This window comes from Squalius cephalus, assembly GCF_949319135.1.
Source record: "Squalius cephalus genome assembly, chromosome: 1".
Classification (NCBI taxonomy): domain Eukaryota; kingdom Metazoa; phylum Chordata; class Actinopteri; order Cypriniformes; family Leuciscidae; genus Squalius; species Squalius cephalus.
In genome coordinates, this window is record NC_137122.1 from 35,148,420 (window position 1) to 35,167,728 (window position 19,309).

Below are 19,309 nucleotides of genomic sequence, written 5' to 3' on the forward strand. Positions count from 1 at the left end.
AGAAAACCATAGTATTCACTGTGGTTTATTTTAGGAGACTTTCATGAGGTGCATCCTGGGATGTTTCTAAAATACTGGACACTTGTCAACTGTAATATATTTCCCATGCATTTGTCTGCAAAATAATTGGAAGCATTTAAGAATAATCCTTGCCTTTAAAATGTCTTTGAAATCATGAAAAACAAAAAAGGCTTGACTCTGTAACGTAGTGTTTCTTTAATTAAAACTAAAACTATTAAACAATTTGTAAGTTAAAATAAAGCTGAAATAAGATGTAAATATTAGACCAAAAGTAGAAGTACTAAAATGACCATTTAAAAAAAAAAAAAAAAATGAAAAAACATAGCAAAGTAAATTAAACTAAGATAATTAAAAAAAACTAAAATGTAACAATAAAAGCTAGTAATACTAAAATGATGTAATGTGGATCTGTTTTGTAATGTGACATGTTCCAGATAATTATTTTACTTCCGACATTTGATTGACTTCTAAATAATCAGCTTATTCAAGTAACGCTTTCAAGCACGACAACTGAACACATCTATTATCAATCATAGATAATTGAGACAACTGCGAAAAAATTTAAAGAATTAGTTTTTATTGAATCTTTAAAATGCAGATAAAACAATCATAGCGAGGAGATCAGTGCTTATTTCGAATTGTGATGTGCATCTTAATGTCCCACAGCTCAACCATATTGACATTGTAAACTACTTTGGTAAGTGCTTAAGGTTTAAGGCATAAACTTGATTAACTAAAGGCCTTTAAATCTTGCTGTTAATTATGAAAGGACTCCATGAAGGCCCATGATGATCTTCACAACACAGCACAAAAAATACCTGCATAGTCCGTTAAAACTACTTCAAAATGACAAGAACGTAAACTAGGGGTGTAACGATTCATCAACTACATCGATGTATCGATTTATATTCCTATGATCCAACTACATCGATCTGTGCTCGGCAAGTTGGCCAAGTTTGTCCATAACAAAATGCTACTTACTGGTTATTCTGTATATTTTTATATGACTGTGGTGGCTCATACCAAGATTGTATTAACAAAAACTAGTTTGGGACTGCTATTTAATAGCTTAACCTCGCAGTGCCTACTGTTTATCAGTATTTGTTATATTCTTAAAAAAAAATTTGTATGTTAAGTAAAGGGGGACAGAACTTGTGTGTCAACAATTTTTTGTGTAAACAAATGTATTATAATAGGCCTATATAATTCCTAAAAAGGTGGGTCGCGGCTTGATGACCATGGGGAAATGTGGGTCCCATGACCAAACTATTCAAAACATCATTCAATATTGTGATAATCGTAATTAATAATCGCAATTACAATTTCAAGGGAATAATCAACAATTATGATTTTTGTCATAATCGTGCAGCCCTACTTTATTCAAATAAAATGTGAATGCATTTGACATTAATTGTTGTTTACTTGTTTGTTTATATCCATAATTAATTGATACCTGATTCCCTTACAAGAATTTTTGGCTAAAAAGCCACTGAATCATTTCGGATCGTATCGTTCTAAATGAACCAATATCGTCCTTGAATCATATCGACAACCACGAATCGTGATACGAATCGAATCGTCGTTAAAACGAATCGTTACACCCCTAACGTAAACCAATAATATGACAATGGCTCAAAAGTTTAACAGATGAGATTCATGAATACAAGTTCAGTTCAACTTCAATGCAAAGGTATTTTGACTGGAACCGAAACGGATTGAGGATGGATCAGTCTCTCGTCTCCAGGACACCCTCCCTGATCCTCCAGCTCCACGGTTTGCAGTCAGGGGCAAGGGTGCAGCAAGGCTTGTGTCCATGCTGATGATAGTGGCAGGAGTCAGGGGCAGGGACACAACGCAGAAACAGGCCGTTCTCTAGGACCTCTTTGTCATGGGGTACCATGCAACCATCCTCTGTTTGCATACTGAACACGTTCTCTGCGATCTGCCCGAGAGAGAAGATATTATTCTCTAGCAAATACAAAGAGTAATGCAGAAAATAAAGTGTTTTGCATTAACACTACACACACACATACACACACACACACACACACACACACTCTGTTTACCTGATCGCTGATTCCTCTTGCAATGTGGCCTACTTTCACCCTGGGCGTCTCTCGAATATGAAAGCATTTTCCATCAAAATCCCTGATATAAACATCCACGCCTGAAGAAACAAAGAACAGATGTGAGCATGGCACAAATAGCCACGATAAATGTCATCTAAAAATATCGCACCAATGACATGTGTGAATGTTCTCGTAGCTTCACTGAGTTATGTGCCAATATGTGACAAAAGCACTGGTTTATACAAAAAAAAAAAAAGCATTTGATTAAAAATGGAACATGTGCTTTAGGCCTAGACCTGATATTGTTGATTATTGTTAAAAATATATTTTAAAAAGTAAAGAGTGATTTTGTAATAATATTTCACAATATTACTTTTTTTACTGTATTTTGGATCAAATAAATGTAGCCTTGGGGAACATAAAAGAGACTTCTTTCTAAAATCTTACCAACACCAAGCTTTTGAGTGGTAGTGTGCATGCCATTGTTTTAAGTTAATTTGTTAATATTTATACTATTATTTAACTTTAAATAAAATGTATTTGATAGCATAATATTTTGTTGCAGTGATATTGAGTATTGTAAAATTTCACTGCCAAACCGTTTGTAATGTAATGATGCTTTGCATTTCTCTGAAGCAATGAGGATTTGTTCACACACCCTCAAAGCAGCGGGGCGGAGGTTGATGCGTGGGGGCGAGCCAGTCCCTGCTGAAGCTCTGGACATCTTGGCTGTTGTAGGAAAACACGCCTGAGCTGTTGTCATCGCCAGCGCCGTCTGACCAACGTCCTGAATCCTGGAGAAAAAATAAGCGGGAAACCCTTTGAAATTCAAATAAGTTGTAATTGGTCAAAGTAAGATGCTCCACTAGCAACCAACAGCTGGGAGTTGACAGGATGTTTGGTCTTAACTATCACTCTTAATGACATTTTACCGTATTTACTAGACATGCATCAGGTTAGAAGGAATTACAGGCTGCCTCATATCCAGCATTCTGAACTTTGTTTACCTTTTTGTCCCCATATTCTCTAGTGGAGAGGCAGTCGCTACTGAGGCAAGAGAGTAGCTGCTCCTGTGTCTCAGCAGAATGAGGCTGGGAGAGACTACTCAGGAAAAAATCTGCAGAGAGAGAGAGAGAACAAAATGAATGTTACAATTATAATCTGCAATGCTACGGTTCCGAAGGAATATTAACAAGCAGCTTGTTTCCATCCACATATTTATGATGCTAATTTTGAGATATGGCATAGAAAAAAAACCCACTGGAGACACCAAAATGCAAATTAAATTTCCAAAATAAACAAATTTTTTTTTCTTTGGGGTGGATCGATTTGTGGATGAAAATTTACGGAGCGGATTTACGGAATTAAATACTAGATGCCCGTCAAAAACAAATCTCATCTGAAATTGTACGGTTATTCTGAAACCGCAAGTAATGTAATTACACACTACCATTCAAAAATTTGGGGTTGGTACGATTTTTTGAAAGTTCTTTTATGCTCACCAAGTCTGCATTCATTTGAATATCACATGATCGGATGTGATGGGCTGCTCACCTTTCTCCAGTCTCCGCATCTCTTGTTCTGGCTTGGTTTTATTGATGATTGGCAGCTCAGGTGAATTGGCCTGAATGTGACGCAGTGACTTCGGAGGAGAGTGGTCATTGTTTCTTGTCTCCTCTGCGTTTTTCCTCTGCTTTACCCTGTGTGGTTTGTCATTACGTTCCCCATCATCACCCTCTTTCTTCTGCTCTGAGCTCATCCACTGCAGCTTAGAGTTATGAGAGGATGTGGCGAGGTGGGACGGGGTGGGTGTGGCTGAATGGGCGGGGTCTAATTTCTCTGGCTTCCCCAGTGGCTTCTTATAGGTTCCTCCTTTCACAGGGCTGCGAAGTCCCCCGACTGCAAATAAATTGAAGAGGTTTTTAATTTGAATATAATTGTAGAATATTTAATATTCAGACATTTGGATGTGTTGCATGCTTCTTTATTGGTACCTTCTTTAAGTGCTTTAGCAGTTTTAACAGCAAGTTCTTTGGCAGAAGCTCGTTTGATTGGATCTTTCTGCAGTCCTGCTTTTATAATATCAGCCACACTAGAACTACAGTCACGTGGGATTTCCCTCAGTGGTGGAGGCTCTGTTGCTATCTGTCACCATGCAAACAAACAATATTTCTTAAGTGTTTAGTGAATGTAAATCATATAGGTATCATAAAACACTGAATTTAAATGTGACTTTAAAAGTGAGAGGGCCTTATTTGGCCTCATTTTGTTAAATGAATTCCAATCTTAGCCTACCTTGAGGAAGAGTGGGCGGGAATAGTAGCGTGTCCATGGATGACAGCCATTGAGCATGTGCAGAAGCATACAGCAGCTGCTCCAGATGTCTGCTTTTGAAGAGCGGGGCTCATTGAGCACCACCTCAGGTGCCATATGTGTCTCTGTGCCTTTCAGCTCTAAACACATACCTAATTAGTTGCTCAACTCATGCATGTGACTATATTCAGTTGAAATATGTTTGAGGTACTTACCCTGACCCTCACTAAGCCCTTGTTTGCCTAATCTCTCTGAATACCCAAAGTCACACAGGAACGCATCTTTCCCATCTTCTGACAGCAAAACGTTATCCGCTGAAAATAAAACACAAACATGAGAACACACTCAAAAAAAAAAAAAGACAGTAAATAGTTTATCTGAACAATAACTTGGAAAAGCCCTGAGAAATACATAAAAGCTAAACTACCATTCTGAAAGACTTGGACCAGTAAGTTGTGTTGTTTTAGTTTTTTTCAAAAGCAATCAATTTTATTATTGCTGTCAATAATGCTGTTTTTACTGTATCAAATAAATTCAGCCTTGGTGAGCATAAGAGACATTCAAAAACAAAATCTTACCAACACCAAACTTTTGAACAGTAGTGTATTTGAGTGAAACAAGCTATTCAAATATATTTCTCGCCTCCCGAAACACCACCAACACCCACTTTTGAGTCTTTTTGATTGAGGAATGGAGGCTGAAGTTTAAGATCATCCTCAAGAGTATCATGATGATGCATCACAATGATAGTGCTTCAGCTTAAAATTGATCATACTTTGCTATTATTTCCGTAACCTTTAGTACATTGACATTAAACTTCACAGACACGGCTTAGATTGAGCCAGGGTTAGGCATTAGTTCAATAAGGACATTAAGTGGCTTTTTTAAATGTGCCTTAGAAAAAAAATAACATTACTGGTGTGCATCTTGAGGCAAAACAATGGCACTGACATATTTTAAGATATCTCCGTGCAAGTTGCTTTCAGTTTAAACAGCCCAAACATGCATTTTAGTCTGGGACTAAGCTTAAGCCTTGTCTGTGAAACCGGGCACTAATTAACTATTGGTAAGATTTCAGAATGAGAACAGTACCAATAAACCTCGCAGGACCTACCAACGCAAAATTAAGCTATTTTCTGTGATTGTGCCAGATTTCAGATTCATTAGCCGAATAACAAAGTGCAGAAAATGATCAACTATTTCCGCTACAAAGCTATGCATTTATAATTACGACCATACATTAAAATAATGTGGTAACAAATACCAGTTTGCAATATCAAGCAGCATAACAAGCTGTTTTCCAGTCTCTGTTCTAAAAGGGGTGATTGGCCGGTTCCAGTAAAAGTTAAAATTGGAGTGCGACAGACTTTCAGTTTCTAAATTGCAAACCACACCTTGTCGACTGAAGAAAATAAAAGACAAGATTAAAACTCTGACAATCAATGAAATGCAGAATATTTGGACAGCAGATGGCGCTGTAGATGTCAGAGTAGAAAGGTTGGTTTTTACTGTTTGCTTGAATTTAACCGCCCTTTAATCAATTTGAATGGATTAAAAAGACATAAAGCTGCTCATTTAATCTCTGGTGTCCTTCTGCATTAAATATGATCACTTCTTCGGTCAGTGTCTTGTTTCTTCAGTGCCCCCCCCCCCTCCCCCATCTGAGCCACATGAGTCATGCTGTGGGAAATTCCCAGCCCGGGGTTGCTCACAATGTACTCTGATCTCTCTCTTTCTCTCTCTCACCACAGGTGCTGTTTGCCTCACCCGTTCTATGGAAAAACAACTAAACCCAGCCACAAAACACAATATTTATTTGTATATACTATTGAAGTATTTATTAATTAGCATTCATTGTTATATTTTCAGTTTACACTTTAATTTTAATTTAAGTTTTAGTAATTATAGGTTTAATTTAAATTTTAGTAATTGTCTTATGTGCTTTTGTCCTTTTTATTAGTTGTATTAGTCTTTTATAAGGTTTAATAGTTTTTTTAATTTATTTTAGTTTTGGTCATTTTTGTACTTATTTTATTTCATTTAGGCATTTATTTTACTTTAGTTTTTTTTTTTTTTTAAGTTTTTAAGTGCTAGGTTTTAATCAAATTTTTTTTTTTTTTTTTTTTTTTAAGTTTTTAAGTGCTAGGTTTTAATCAAATTTTTATATTTTATAATTTATTTTGATAATAGAAAACTATTTTTAATAGTTTTAGTTAACAATAACACTGGTTCACATGGTGTGTATCAACTTTGTTTGAGGTGTATCTCCTAAAATGTACACTGAGGTAACCTGAAGAACAGACATACAATTTTGGAAACTATTTATTGTTCAGTTATGAGAAACTAGTTCATATTGAGACGTCTGACTTTTGGTATCTTGGAAACTCTGAACACATGTGGAGACATGTGAGATTACCAGGGTCATTTGGTCATTTTACTTAGAAAAAAATCTTTGAAATAGGATACGCAAAAGTCTCAATTTCTTCAGCATTTAATCTCAATTGCTGTCTAGAAGAAAAAATTGCGATATTAAGGACATCTCACTTGTGATTTTTCATTTCTGTATTCAGTTTCCAAAGAACTGAAAGGAAGTGAGATCAAAAAAGGGATGTCCATTTTCCACATAAATGATGTGAAGAGATGTTAATGTTAAATGTCAATATCATGTCATCTTTCCACATAAATTAAATAGAGACAGTCTGGCTTAGTGAAGAGAGGACAGAACAAATGCTCAAGCATTAAGACTTGTTTATAAGACTCCACCTAGCTTCCACTCTTATCAATCAATCAAATCCTTCAAGGCCTTTTTAGCTATCCAGCCTACATTCTGCACGTACCTTTGATGTCCAGGTGAAGGACGCGTTTCCTATGCAGGTAGTTTAGCGCCCCCAGTACTTGCTGAAGGTAGTGCAGGGACAGATCCTCTGGCAGGCGGCCTCGTTCCTCCACCAGCTGTCCTAGAGAACCTGTGCAAACAGAGCAGATCAAACTTTCCATCTCTCCACTAGAGACTTCCTGTGTGCAGAACACCAGAGATGCCAAATAATGAACTAAGAAATGGATGAGGAAATAAGGAGGTTGTGTGTTGCGTGTCTACGAGTGCGCTTCTCTGAGTTCTTACTGGATTTGAGGTCCATGAAGAGGATGATGGACAGACCTTCACGAACCACCCCAAAAAGTTCCACCACCTGAGGAGACTGCAGGGCACTCCACGAGCCCACCTCCTCACTGCTGAAACTCACCAATGGCACCTGAAAGCACAGGATCAAGGGATCAATGAATGGAAAACAAAATTCATCTGAATATCAGCAGTGCCATCGGCCAGAGGAATAAGCTGGACACAAAGGAGGTCAGAAATACCTTTTTGGCAGCACACATGAACCCAGTGCCTTTGTCTTTAATGCTGTAGACCTCTCCAAAGGATCCCTGCTTGATAAATCGACAGAGTTCGTACTCCCGTCCCTCTCTGTACTCATAATTCACCGGTTGTAGCCCCTAAAAATGACACAATGACGTTATCAGTGCTGATTGGCCAATGCAGTGTTCTTCCAGCCATGCTACAATATATATGGTTATAATATGTGTCGTCATCTAACATTCACTTTAAAAAAACAAACAAATAATTTAATAAAACTGTTAAATGTGATCTTTAGTAAATATCAAACTGAATATCTGTTTTTCATAATGTATTTTATAATGTTGTGATTCCTAAATCAACTTTTATTTTTTATTAAGACAAAACAGTATAGAATTATAGAATTCTAAGGCTGCTCATGCTAAGGCTGCATTTATATGATCACAAATACAGTAGAAAATGTAATAATATTGTGATTGTGAAATATTATTACAATTGAAACTGTTTTCTATTTGAATATATTTTAAAGTGTAATTTATTCCTGTGATGTCAAAGCTGAATTTTCAGCATAATTACTACAGTCTTCAGTGTCACATGATCCTTCAGAAATCATTCTAATATGATGATTTGATGCTCAAGAAACATTTATTATTATTATTATTATCATCAATGTTGAAAACAGTTGTGCTGCTTAATATGTTTGTGGAAACTTTGATGGATTTCTTCAATCAGAGGATTCTTTGATTACCAAAAAATTTAAAAGAACATCATTTATTTTAAATATAAATCTTTCGTAACATTATAAATGTTTTTACTGTCAGTTTTGATCAATTTAACGCATCCTTGCTAAACAAAAAAAGTATAGTTTTTTTTTTTAATTACTGACCTCAAACTTTTGAATGGAAGTATATAGCTAAATGATGTGCATTTGTACATAGAAAATAAAAAGTGCATTTCTTATATAAAACTCTTCACTTCAGACTTTTTATCCATCTTTTATAATGTACCTTAAAATGCCAAAATTTACTTTATAACTACAATTATCTATTTTGGTGTTTTATTAAACAAAATACTGTACGTGTATGATTTTTTTTTACGACCATGCTTCAATATCGACAAATCCCTGACGGATGCATCTTTATTATATAATTAAAACAGTTCAATAGAATTACTGAAAATATCTAGAAAATTTCTAAATGTCATATTTAAGCACATGACTAGCACAGTAAGTGTGTGAAGACGTTTTTTACTGTTTTCTTATTTCTCTTTGTAAAGGAAACTCCCCAAGCAGAACTAGGCTGGTGAGGTAAACATGAAACACTGCTGAACGCAAGAAAAACAGGAAATCGACGACCGCAAGTCAACTTCTGGCTGTGTACATGCAGGCATGTGTTTCTCACTCTCTCTCTCTCTTCCTCTCCGTATTAGTATGCTTATGTTGTCTTTATCTGTATTGTCGGGTTGTGTGTGCTTTTATGACTTTTAGGCTGTGTACTCGTATGTAAATTTGTATCTTAGCGTGCAAGAGAACCTAGAGAATCTATGCATCACGCACTTTCGGTCTGAGTTCATCCATGTGTCAATTTCAACATGCCTTTCGCCATATGTTTTAATTGGCATTTAAAATCACCTCTTTGAACAGGATCCCTTCGTTCTTGTCGCTCTCCTCTCTTTCGTCCTCATCTCTCTCCCTCTCCTCTCTCAGCACATCTTTGAAAAAGCTATATGCCAAATCCCTATCTTCGGTTGTAACGTAGTTCCTCAGGAACGTAACAGGCAGGAATTCGAACTTTCTTCTCACTGGCGAGTTCAGCTCCTCACTCTCTAGCGCATAGCTTTGACAGGAGGTCTCCCACCGATGGCACGACGGACCCTCTGTTTCCTGCACGGACACCCTCTCCGTGCTGAGGCCACTGCTGCTGTATGAACTGCTACTGTTGCTGATGCACACTGGGTCATTAACCTGAACCAAGAGGACACAACAAAGGTGACTGGACTGGATTAGTGAGAAAAACACTTGAAAGCAATGTATAAAATCAATGCAGATTAATGGGGGGAAATCTGTTTGGGTCTGTAAAATTGTCCCTTAGTTTAAGTGCTTCAAGCCTCTAGGGAGAGCTAAAGACATGAGTCTTAAATTAAATCAAAAGACTTTATATAAATTCAGTTCCAAAATATAGTGAGCTTCCTGCCTAGGTAACATTTTTACACATCAGAACAATTTTTCTAATCACTACAGAAAAGTCAATAGAAAATGTGCCATTTTATTAAAAATGCACACATTTAGTCGATATTAGGTTATTAGCTTTGTACTGCTTATTAGTTTCAAGCTGTTGTTTTAGCAACTGCTAATAATCTGCTAATGTCAGATTCTGCTAGATTAAACTGCTTAGTGCATTAACAGGCCATTTACACCAAGAATGAAAACTAAATAGAACAATAATGGTAATTATATTAGTGTCCACACCAATAAGCAATAACGTGTGCACTGCAGTTATGTCGTCTGCTGCTTTAAATGCACAAGCTTTTTGTGATTGGCTGTCACTGTTTTTATTGTTCAGCTTCTGGGGTCAAAAAATGAGTCCTGAAAGGAATCTGTATCATTATTGTTATCATTATAAGTTCAGTTGCTGCATACATTTTTTTTAATTACATTGGCTGTCTATGTCATTTCAACTTAAATTATATTAAACTGACTTAAAAAAAAGAGATAAATCTTGTATTACTTGTTAAAAAAATTTAAATTGCTTAACTTATTTTTATGAGTTAAAGTAAGGTTAAAACATGTGTTGTTGTGACTTATTGACCATATCTTATTTACAGTGTTCTCAAAGAATTAAAACGATTATTAAAACATCATAGCTATAGCTATCATAATCCGCTTGTTTTGTCTGACTTCACATCATCTTTTTCGGCTCCAAACGCTCTATCAAATGTCAAAAGTAAACAACAAACAGTCCTAATAAACACTCTCGGTTTGCTGTACTACTACCAAAAAAAAATCTTTTTCTATATAGTGACATCTCAGTTGGCCAGACAGCGAATCATCTTTTCTGAACCGTTAAAATATTGGTGTTCAGTACACAGACACAGTATGTTCAGAGTTTTAAATGCTTTGCTTAAATGTGTGCTTTAAATGAATTCTGCTCATTCACTGCTGTTTCAGATGGTATTCTCACTTGAAACACAGTGGAGGCGTTAACAGTGTTCGATATGTCACAACTTAAGAAGCAAATAGTTATAGTCCTTGAAAGTTGGATTTGGAAGCTTTCTTTGAGGGTAGCTGCCTATCTAGACAGAAAATATCATGGCAGCACACTAGGCTTTGGAACATCGCATATATGATAATTACACAAATTACAATTAATTCAGTCTAACCTGAATGAGAGATGATGACAGGCACTCGCCGCTGTCCTGCTCCGGCACTCCAGTGACTCCCACGAACTCGCTCGATCGACTGTCCTTCTCACCCTGTCTCCGCCGTTGTCTCTTTCGACGTTTCTTTCTGGACCGACTGCGAGAAACGGAGGCAACAGGCGATATGGAGGAGATAACACGTGGCCCGTTTTTGTGGCTGAAATTATGAAAATATATGTAAGTTGTAGTGATATATTAATTCCTGGTATTAAAAGAATACATAATGAAATGTGTTTGTGGGACAGTCACAGGTTTTTACCTGCCAGTGGGGCAGAACTCCTGCGAATCCTGGGACTCACCTATGAAAAAAAGAGAAACAATTAAGGCCAAATATATTTGGAAATATTATCATCAGAAATTATCATCTCATTCTTTAAATCAGTACTTACATTCTGCCTGAGCAATAATGGTATGTTTCTCTGTCCTGTGTCTCCACTCAGGTTTGGCAGTTCCCTGACTCATGATCTTCAAGTATAAGGCATTTTTCAACGGATTCATTTTGTCCAGCTCTCCTTCTTTGCTCTCTGTGTGGAAGACCGGGTTCGAGTCGAGGCAGTTAAGAGCTTTGCTATCACTTTGATCCATGGGGGAGAACGGGACAGTGGAGTTCCAAATTCTCTGAGACGGCATCTTGAAATTCTACAAAACAAAGAAATAGATCAATAAATCAAATCTTAAGTCTCATATTGCCCAGTAACATTAAATGCATATCACTATTGTGGATCTTAAATAGGGTCCCTCATTCTCTTTTTTTCTCACGCACACACATAGCAAGATCGTAACTGCTCCGTGGAAAAAGATCCCACACACCTGGCCCTCACTAACTGGTGCAGGGGAGGGTATTTTCTTTCAGGTAAAACGAGCTGATACAAATGAATTTAGTCTCCATCCTAGCAGTGATTGGTCACAACAAGGCCTGTACTTTGTACCTGTTGAAGGTGGTAGAGGACACTACTCTTAAGTATTTTCAGTGAACACAAAGACTCTATTCTTCACTTTAACACTTCCTGCTCCTCAAGCTTGATCTGTGGAATGGGAGGAGCTGCTGAGGGTGTAACATGAGCCTTCTGCTTATCAAAATGAAGGCGTGCTCTGTGCAGCTCACACCACTGTCTGACGACATGATGTTGTACAACCCACATTTAAAGAAGCGAACCAGTTATAATCAGACTGTAACTAAGGACTCATATTGATATTGAAAAAGTCCTAATTTAGAACATTATATCAGAGCTTTATCTCTGATGAGTTACAAAAGTAAGTTGGCTTGTTATCATAAACCTGACATCAGCGACTATTTCTCACTACTTCAATGCGGACCGTATATGTGGGAGGTATCAAGACAATCTTTTTCCTTGTTTGATTGGTCGATGATACATTTTCAAATGCAGACGGTGTGGTTACTTTTTTTTTCTTCTACTTCCCTGTTGTTTGGAAATACAGTAAAGCTTTTGTTAGTGGCACATACGAGTAATATCAGCCATGCCTTGCCTTTATTAGTTCACCCAAAAATTCTGTCAATTGATAGAATTTGATAGAAAACCTTTAAAATTTCAATGTTTGGAGGTTCTTATGTTACAACACTGCTGAGGAAACCCCAGAAAAAGTTATTGATTTATTTTGTTACTAAACATGCTTGGCATGATGACTATTAGAAAGTATATTTAACAGGACATAAAATCAATTTTGGGCTTGTTCAGTTATGTCAACTGCATCTGGGCCAAACTTGATATCACAAAGCAATCAAAAGTTATGGCATTAGATCGGCCAGATTTAGTGACTACGGATCGAGTCATAGAATGCGGTTATCGACTGGAGCATCCCTACTCAAAACACCTAAGTAACTGGACATCAACAAGCTAAAACTAATCCTTAAAATACCTTAGCAAGTGCATAGTAACACCCTGGCAACCACCCTCAGCACTCTAGCATTGTGGCAGCCAGTTTTGCAAGCAGCAACCAGATTTTCATAAGAAAATCTAGTTTTTGTTACTGTGTAATCATTTAACTAAATAATGTAACATTTATAAAATTAGTCCAACATGCAAATACATTTCTTTTCTTCATAGTGAAACAATTATCCTAAAAGCTTTTAATCATATGAATACACTAAAATCTGAACAAGTTGGTCTTTTTCTTCAGTTCAGCTGGAAAGATCTTCACAGCCTGAAGAAACTCTGCAAGGTCTCACGCAGTTGCAGCATGTTGCATCAGTACGCCTTTATATGACCCCAGTTAATCTGTCCCATACTCTCCCTTTCCCTTTCCCTTTCACAATCTCTCTCTCTCTCTCTCTGCAGCTTTTATACCTCTAAACTAAGAGAAAACAGGCCTCCGTCTAAAACCAACGTCATCTGTGTACAGTGTGTAGATGCTGCCAACGGCTTATTGGCTGCAAGGAGCTGAATCCTCCATTTTGATCGCTAATGGAGAAGCTGTTACATCACCGAAATGACTTCAGAGAGCACTCACAGCACTGTGGGAACATAAAAATCCTCCCATAGCGTTTCAAACATAAGCAATGGAAAATATGCTGCAACAAAGTCATGCAGAACCTGTTGTTCCTCAAATGTTCCTCACAGTTACACACACACAGCATGATCACATGAAAACCCAGCAGAGACTGACAGTCCTTTTCAATACAATATAGTCATTTGCATTCAATGGTGATTAGCAAATAGTATCATTTTTATCTTGTACACAAGAAAAAGCAAAAGAAAGAGAAGAAAACATACCGCTTTTTAAATGCAGCTTCAAATGCAGAATGCATGAGAAATCATTTACTAACACTCTATCGAAGCCGGTCCCTCCCATTCTCTCTCTCTCTCTCTCTCCATTAGTCAGCGTGCACCTCTGATCCCGCTGGCTGTCTGCCATGTTGAGACTGAGCGCTCTGATTGGATGGGGCTGATTTACGGGAAATCATCCCCATTTCCCCTAGCTGCACTCCCCTCCTCCTCCTCCTGAGACAGCAGTCAGGCTCTCAGTAACTTCACCTGCCTGAAAGACTCTTGTTCTTTAACTGAGAGTCTTTAACAGATTGTATTTATGTCTCCTTATATCTATCTTTTTTGACATTTATCACCTTAAAGGGACAGTTCACCCTAAAATTTTAATTCTGTCATTATTTACTCATCCTCATGTCGTTCCAAACCTGTATGACTTTCTTTCTTCTGTGGAACAGAAAATAAAATATTTTAAGGAAACCAACATTCTTCAAAATATCTTCTTCTGTGTTCTGCAGAAGAAAGGAAGTCATAGCCTATAGGTTTGGAACAATGTGAGGGTGAGTAAATGATGACAGAATTTTGAGAGAACTGTCCCTCAAAGTGTTCTTTCTTGTGAGAAGGTAGACATCACTCAAACAAATAGCCTAGCTTTTGGTGTTTAAAATGCCAAAATTTGTATGAAGGGCTCATCGTGATGCACAAATTTAAACTTACAAAGGCCAGATCCTGCTCATCTACTATAACCTCACAATAGACCCTTTTCACAGACCATAATGACACATTTCAACAGCATAAATCTATCAAAGTTTTAAATATTATTATTTAAAAATATATATAATGTACATTCATAAAAACACTATACCTTGCGTTTATTTACTTTGGCATTAAATTACAGAAAACTAGTTAACATTAGTGCGTGAGTGTTTCCAATACAACGCTTTGGTATGCGTATAGTGCATGACGTAACTTTCGCCATCAGCATAGTGCGCATATTGTACGCACGCAGCCATTTTTCTAATTCTCTATGCTTACCTTGAACATGTGGCTTGAATTTTTTTGTACCAATTAGTTTCACTGCCCCAGCCCATTGTTTCGCAATATATAAAAAAAATACAAAAAAGAGGAGACAGAACAACCACAAACTACAAATACGTTCTGGAGAACAGCGCAGACAGTGGACAATGATGAAACTTTCTAGTGCGTATGTTGATGTGCGCCTGTGTTCGCACACGCTAATAAATGGAGTATGCCATGTGTCAAAACTAAAGTTTACTTTGGGCTTTATATGACTAAGAAGTTATCCAATTATTATTACACGGCTCTGTGGAATACTTGATTCTGATTGGTCAATAGCGCCATCCAGCGGTAAGTTATTCCCAGATAACAACCGCTCTAAACAGATAACGCAGGCTCATCCGGGTCACTGAATTCAGCAGTACTATACGACTGCTAGGAACGTTTTTACTTCGTGGAAGTTTTGCGTTTGGTGAGCTAATAAAATATTAAAACTCAGTCGAATCAATATTTTGTGTACAGTTATTTAATTATGCCATCCAGTATCGTGGACTCGCTCTCTCTTGTTACTTACAAACGCAGCTGCTGCCATTTTGTGACTATTGTTTTGTACACAGTTGGATTATGAGATACAAACAGATACGAATTTAAAACAGTTTAATCTGAAATCAATATATGTTATCCCCATAATTATTTATGTGGGGAAATGCTGTTTAATTAGTGATATGAATGACTGTATACCGTATCTCTTAAATGTACTTAAATACATTTTCTTAAATATACTCGTCATCCTGTTGGGGGTTATTTTGAGAGAACCATCGGCTGGATGTACATTATCCCGCTTATTACATTATCGCTTACTTAATGTTGCTAATGACAGAGAAAAATAAACATTAGGGCCACAATTCTCACAAAAATTAATAAAAAAAAAAACAAAAAAAAAACTAGTAGCAGCTAAAAAAAAACAAAAAAACTTTCGTTCCTGAAAAACTTCTGTGGCTAACATGTTGTTTTTTTTTTTTATAACCGGTTTGACCAAATGTTCAGACGAAATGTATGTCAAAACACTACTGCATATTGAAACAACCTCATTCCATTACAGATCACTATTTTCTCTTTGAAGGAAATGGAGCTGAAACATTTTTATGGCAAAAAAAAAACACATTTAGAAGATACATTACCGATTAAAATTCAGTAAGACTTTTGGTAACACTTGATTTTGATGATCCCTTTAGACATTCTGTTGACTATAAGTAACTTTGCAACTACATGTCAATTAGCAGTCATTAGAGTATAAGTAGACTGTCTGCTTAATATCTGCTAACTCTTTATTTTGATGGTCATCCAACAGACATTCTACTGAATCTTGAAATTGCATGTCAGTGAATAAGTATTCCACTGACCCTTACCAAACAGTCCATTAATACTGTAATGAGAGTTAGTTGAAAATTAACATTTCAATGTCAGTTGAAATGTCATTGCAATGGTACCTACAATTAGTAGAATGGACTATCAAAATGTATTGAAATGTAGTGTTTAGATTTTTCTTTTTAAATAACTGAATAAATGCTGTTCTTCTGATCCTTCTATTCATCAATTAGAATTTGGGAAAAAATGTATTTTGCCATAACAACTGTTTTTCACATTAATAATAATAATAAGGTTGATTAAGCTTTGCCACCACAGGAATAAACTATATTTTAAAATATATTAAAATAGAAAACAATTATTTTAAAATTGTAATAATATCTCATAATAGTACTGTTTTTACTGTATTTTTGATCAAATAAATGCAGCCTTGTTGTGAGCATAGGAGACTTTTTTCAAAAACTTCTGGGCCAACAACCCCAACTTTTTTGTATATTTGTCTAATATTCATAGCAGTCACACATCTATCTATTCAAAGCCACAGAAAGAGAGAAAACATAACTAGCAAAGAAAATTTCACACTGCAAACATTTGTCACAGTCACTTATTTTCAGGCTACTACAGAACTGGGAGTTAAGCCACACCTTGAATTTGTCATTTCGAATTAACAGTTCAGGGAAATGGTGCGGTTTGGCTTGTAACAGACAAAAACTCAGAGAAAATTGGACTTTAACTTTTCATCAACGCGTCAAAACTCACAGCCTGTAATTATCAACAGGATAAAAGGTTGTTGTTGTATTTTTGCAGAAGTGAGAGCGCAGAATGACAGGCAGATGAGGAAGAAGAGACAAAATGACAGACAGTGGATTCAACGGGCCATGGCATACGGAAGTGTGGATGTTCAACAGGAACAGTGTGGTATAGAGACCAGGGACCGGGCCAAGAAGGAAAACACACATGCTAAGAGCTATAATGACAGCCTTTAACCGCTGAAGTATGTGACAAAACAAATCGGTTTAACCAACGGGAATGTCCATTTCACAATGACTGTGTTTGAAAGACCAGTCATTAACTGTAGTGTATTTGCTTCCTGCAAACCAATTACTTTTAAGTCCTTCTAGTTTTTATCACTTTATCACCAAACCTGTCTTTTCACTTGTTTACTCATTCAAAAATAAGATGGACGGAAGCACAAACTGGTTGAAATATGAAAATCAAAGAATAATGCACAGGTGATTAGAGAAAAAATTAACTTATAACTAATAAATATCGCCATACTTCCTCAATCACAGTAGATTGAGACATTACATTTTGTATTACAAGTTTTCCGAAATGCTATGCTTAAATATGCAAATGAGGAGGTATCTAATTTTACACAAATTTGCTTACATTTCCACAACAAAAATCTGAACATAAAGCTAGGTTCAGAATTCTAGTTTAATTTTGTTTATATATTAGATATCTCAAAATAGAGGTGTTTACAGAGAAGATTTCGAATATCTCTTTTTAACATTCCATGAATGTCAACAGTCAGAAAGAGTTTTCAGGAGTAAAACTGTTGCCTGCAGTGTCTTGCCTTTAACACACACACACACATTATTTTTTAGAGATTAGGCGTGACTCATCCACGCCTCCACACATGGACAGGATGCTTTTGGCCTGAGTAGGTCCTGCTCAAAAGAATAAACTAAGAGACTGGAGGCCTGCAAGACTTGGATCTGTTGATAATCCCACTGCAAACAGACCCCCTGAATAACTGTCAGGGGCCCCTTTGCCACCAAGAGACACAGAATGCATAAAGAGCTGTGCTATGAGACACTATTACCGTAGCATTACAGAAATGCGTTCATTGTTAGACATTAAACACATGATAATAGATTTCTGCACTCGTGTACTCCTATATGAAGGGGAAATGAACTGTATTACTGTATCATTACACGCGCTCGCACGCTCAATGTAACTGTAAAAGATGAGCAATTTAATATGATCTATAATGAATGTTACACATAATATGGAGAAAAACAAAACTAATGTTAGGCTATACTTGTCTTACATTTTACATCCAGCAGATGTGTGCTCGTTTTCACAGACTATTGTTTCTCAATTATCTTTTAGACATTTATATGAACAATATTTTGAAAGCCGCCATAAGGTTTTGCATAAAACGTTTTAAAACGATGAAAGAAAGTAGAGCTTTAACTTCCTCCTTCGCGCCGCCATTTCGTACAAATCAGGGAGAAAATACTCTGAAACCAAATTTAGTGAATTCAGCTGGTATAGGAATTAAAGACAGGCGTTCCCGACGGACACTATAAGGGTAATTCAGTAAAGTTAAGGGGACTTACCTTAGTTGTACTTAATCAAGTAGGAGAATGGTCTTGTGTCGAACGGTGTCGAGCTCTTCTGATAGCCTGAGACAGGAAGACGAGGCTGCGTGTCAAAGCCTAGTGAGCTGCCTACCTAGACAGCATGTTCGGGCAACCCAATCGCGTTCAAGCGGCTGTCTAGATAGGCAGTTCACTAGGTTGTGAGACACAGAATGTGACAGCAGCACGACTGAATTCATATCGAAAGAAAGTTCCCTAAAAGCAGCTTTGCAGTTTACGTTACATGGCCATATTGTTGTGTTTGTTTCTAAATTGTTTTGTGAATTTCCGCCACAGCAGTGCAATAAAAATACATCTTGTGTGGAACATCCATAGCATACATTCAGCCACATATACAACCATAATAAATTCAGCACCTCAATTCAAACAATGTAGAAAACTGTTAATTATTTTTTTATTTATTACTTTATTATTAGCCTATTATTATTAGTAGTAGTAGTAGTAGTAGTAGTAGCCTAGTAGTAGTAAGTTATAGAATGTAATCATGTAAATGTGTAATAATGTTAAATAATGTAATGTGACATATCTAACCATACTTGTTTTTGAGACATTTTCATATATCTTCTAAATCTTCTTGTATTTGGCCAATATTTGGTCTGCAGCACCATCTACTGGCATATTGGCATGTAGGTAGGCAAC

The 19,309-nt window shown here is 36.6% G+C and overlaps 1 protein-coding gene across 2 annotated transcripts; it reads right to left on the reverse strand.

Moving 5' to 3' along the window:
* Positions 1-578: 578 nt before the first annotated feature.
* Positions 579-18,707, reverse strand: map3k14a (mitogen-activated protein kinase kinase kinase 14a). Of its 2 annotated transcripts, none has more exons than XM_079864809.1 (16): positions 18,629-18,707; positions 11,565-11,814; positions 11,435-11,474; positions 11,137-11,332; positions 9,389-9,721; positions 7,764-7,898; positions 7,525-7,654; positions 7,241-7,369; positions 4,619-4,717; positions 4,386-4,543; positions 4,085-4,235; positions 3,645-3,989; positions 3,098-3,207; positions 2,749-2,884; positions 2,088-2,188; positions 579-1,963 (listed from the first exon to the last, which is right to left on the reverse strand). In XM_079864809.1, the coding sequence occupies exons 2-16, from the start codon at positions 11,803-11,805 to the stop codon at positions 1,748-1,750; spliced, it is 2,520 nt and encodes an 839-aa protein (XP_079720935.1). In that variant the 5' UTR covers positions 11,806-11,814; positions 18,629-18,707; the 3' UTR covers positions 579-1,747. The 2 variants fall into 2 exon arrangements, with proteins under 2 accessions (XP_079720935.1, XP_079720936.1); XM_079864810.1 differs by lacking the exon at positions 18,629-18,707 and adding an exon at positions 13,908-14,032.
* Between the last annotated feature and the right edge of the window lie 602 nt (positions 18,708-19,309).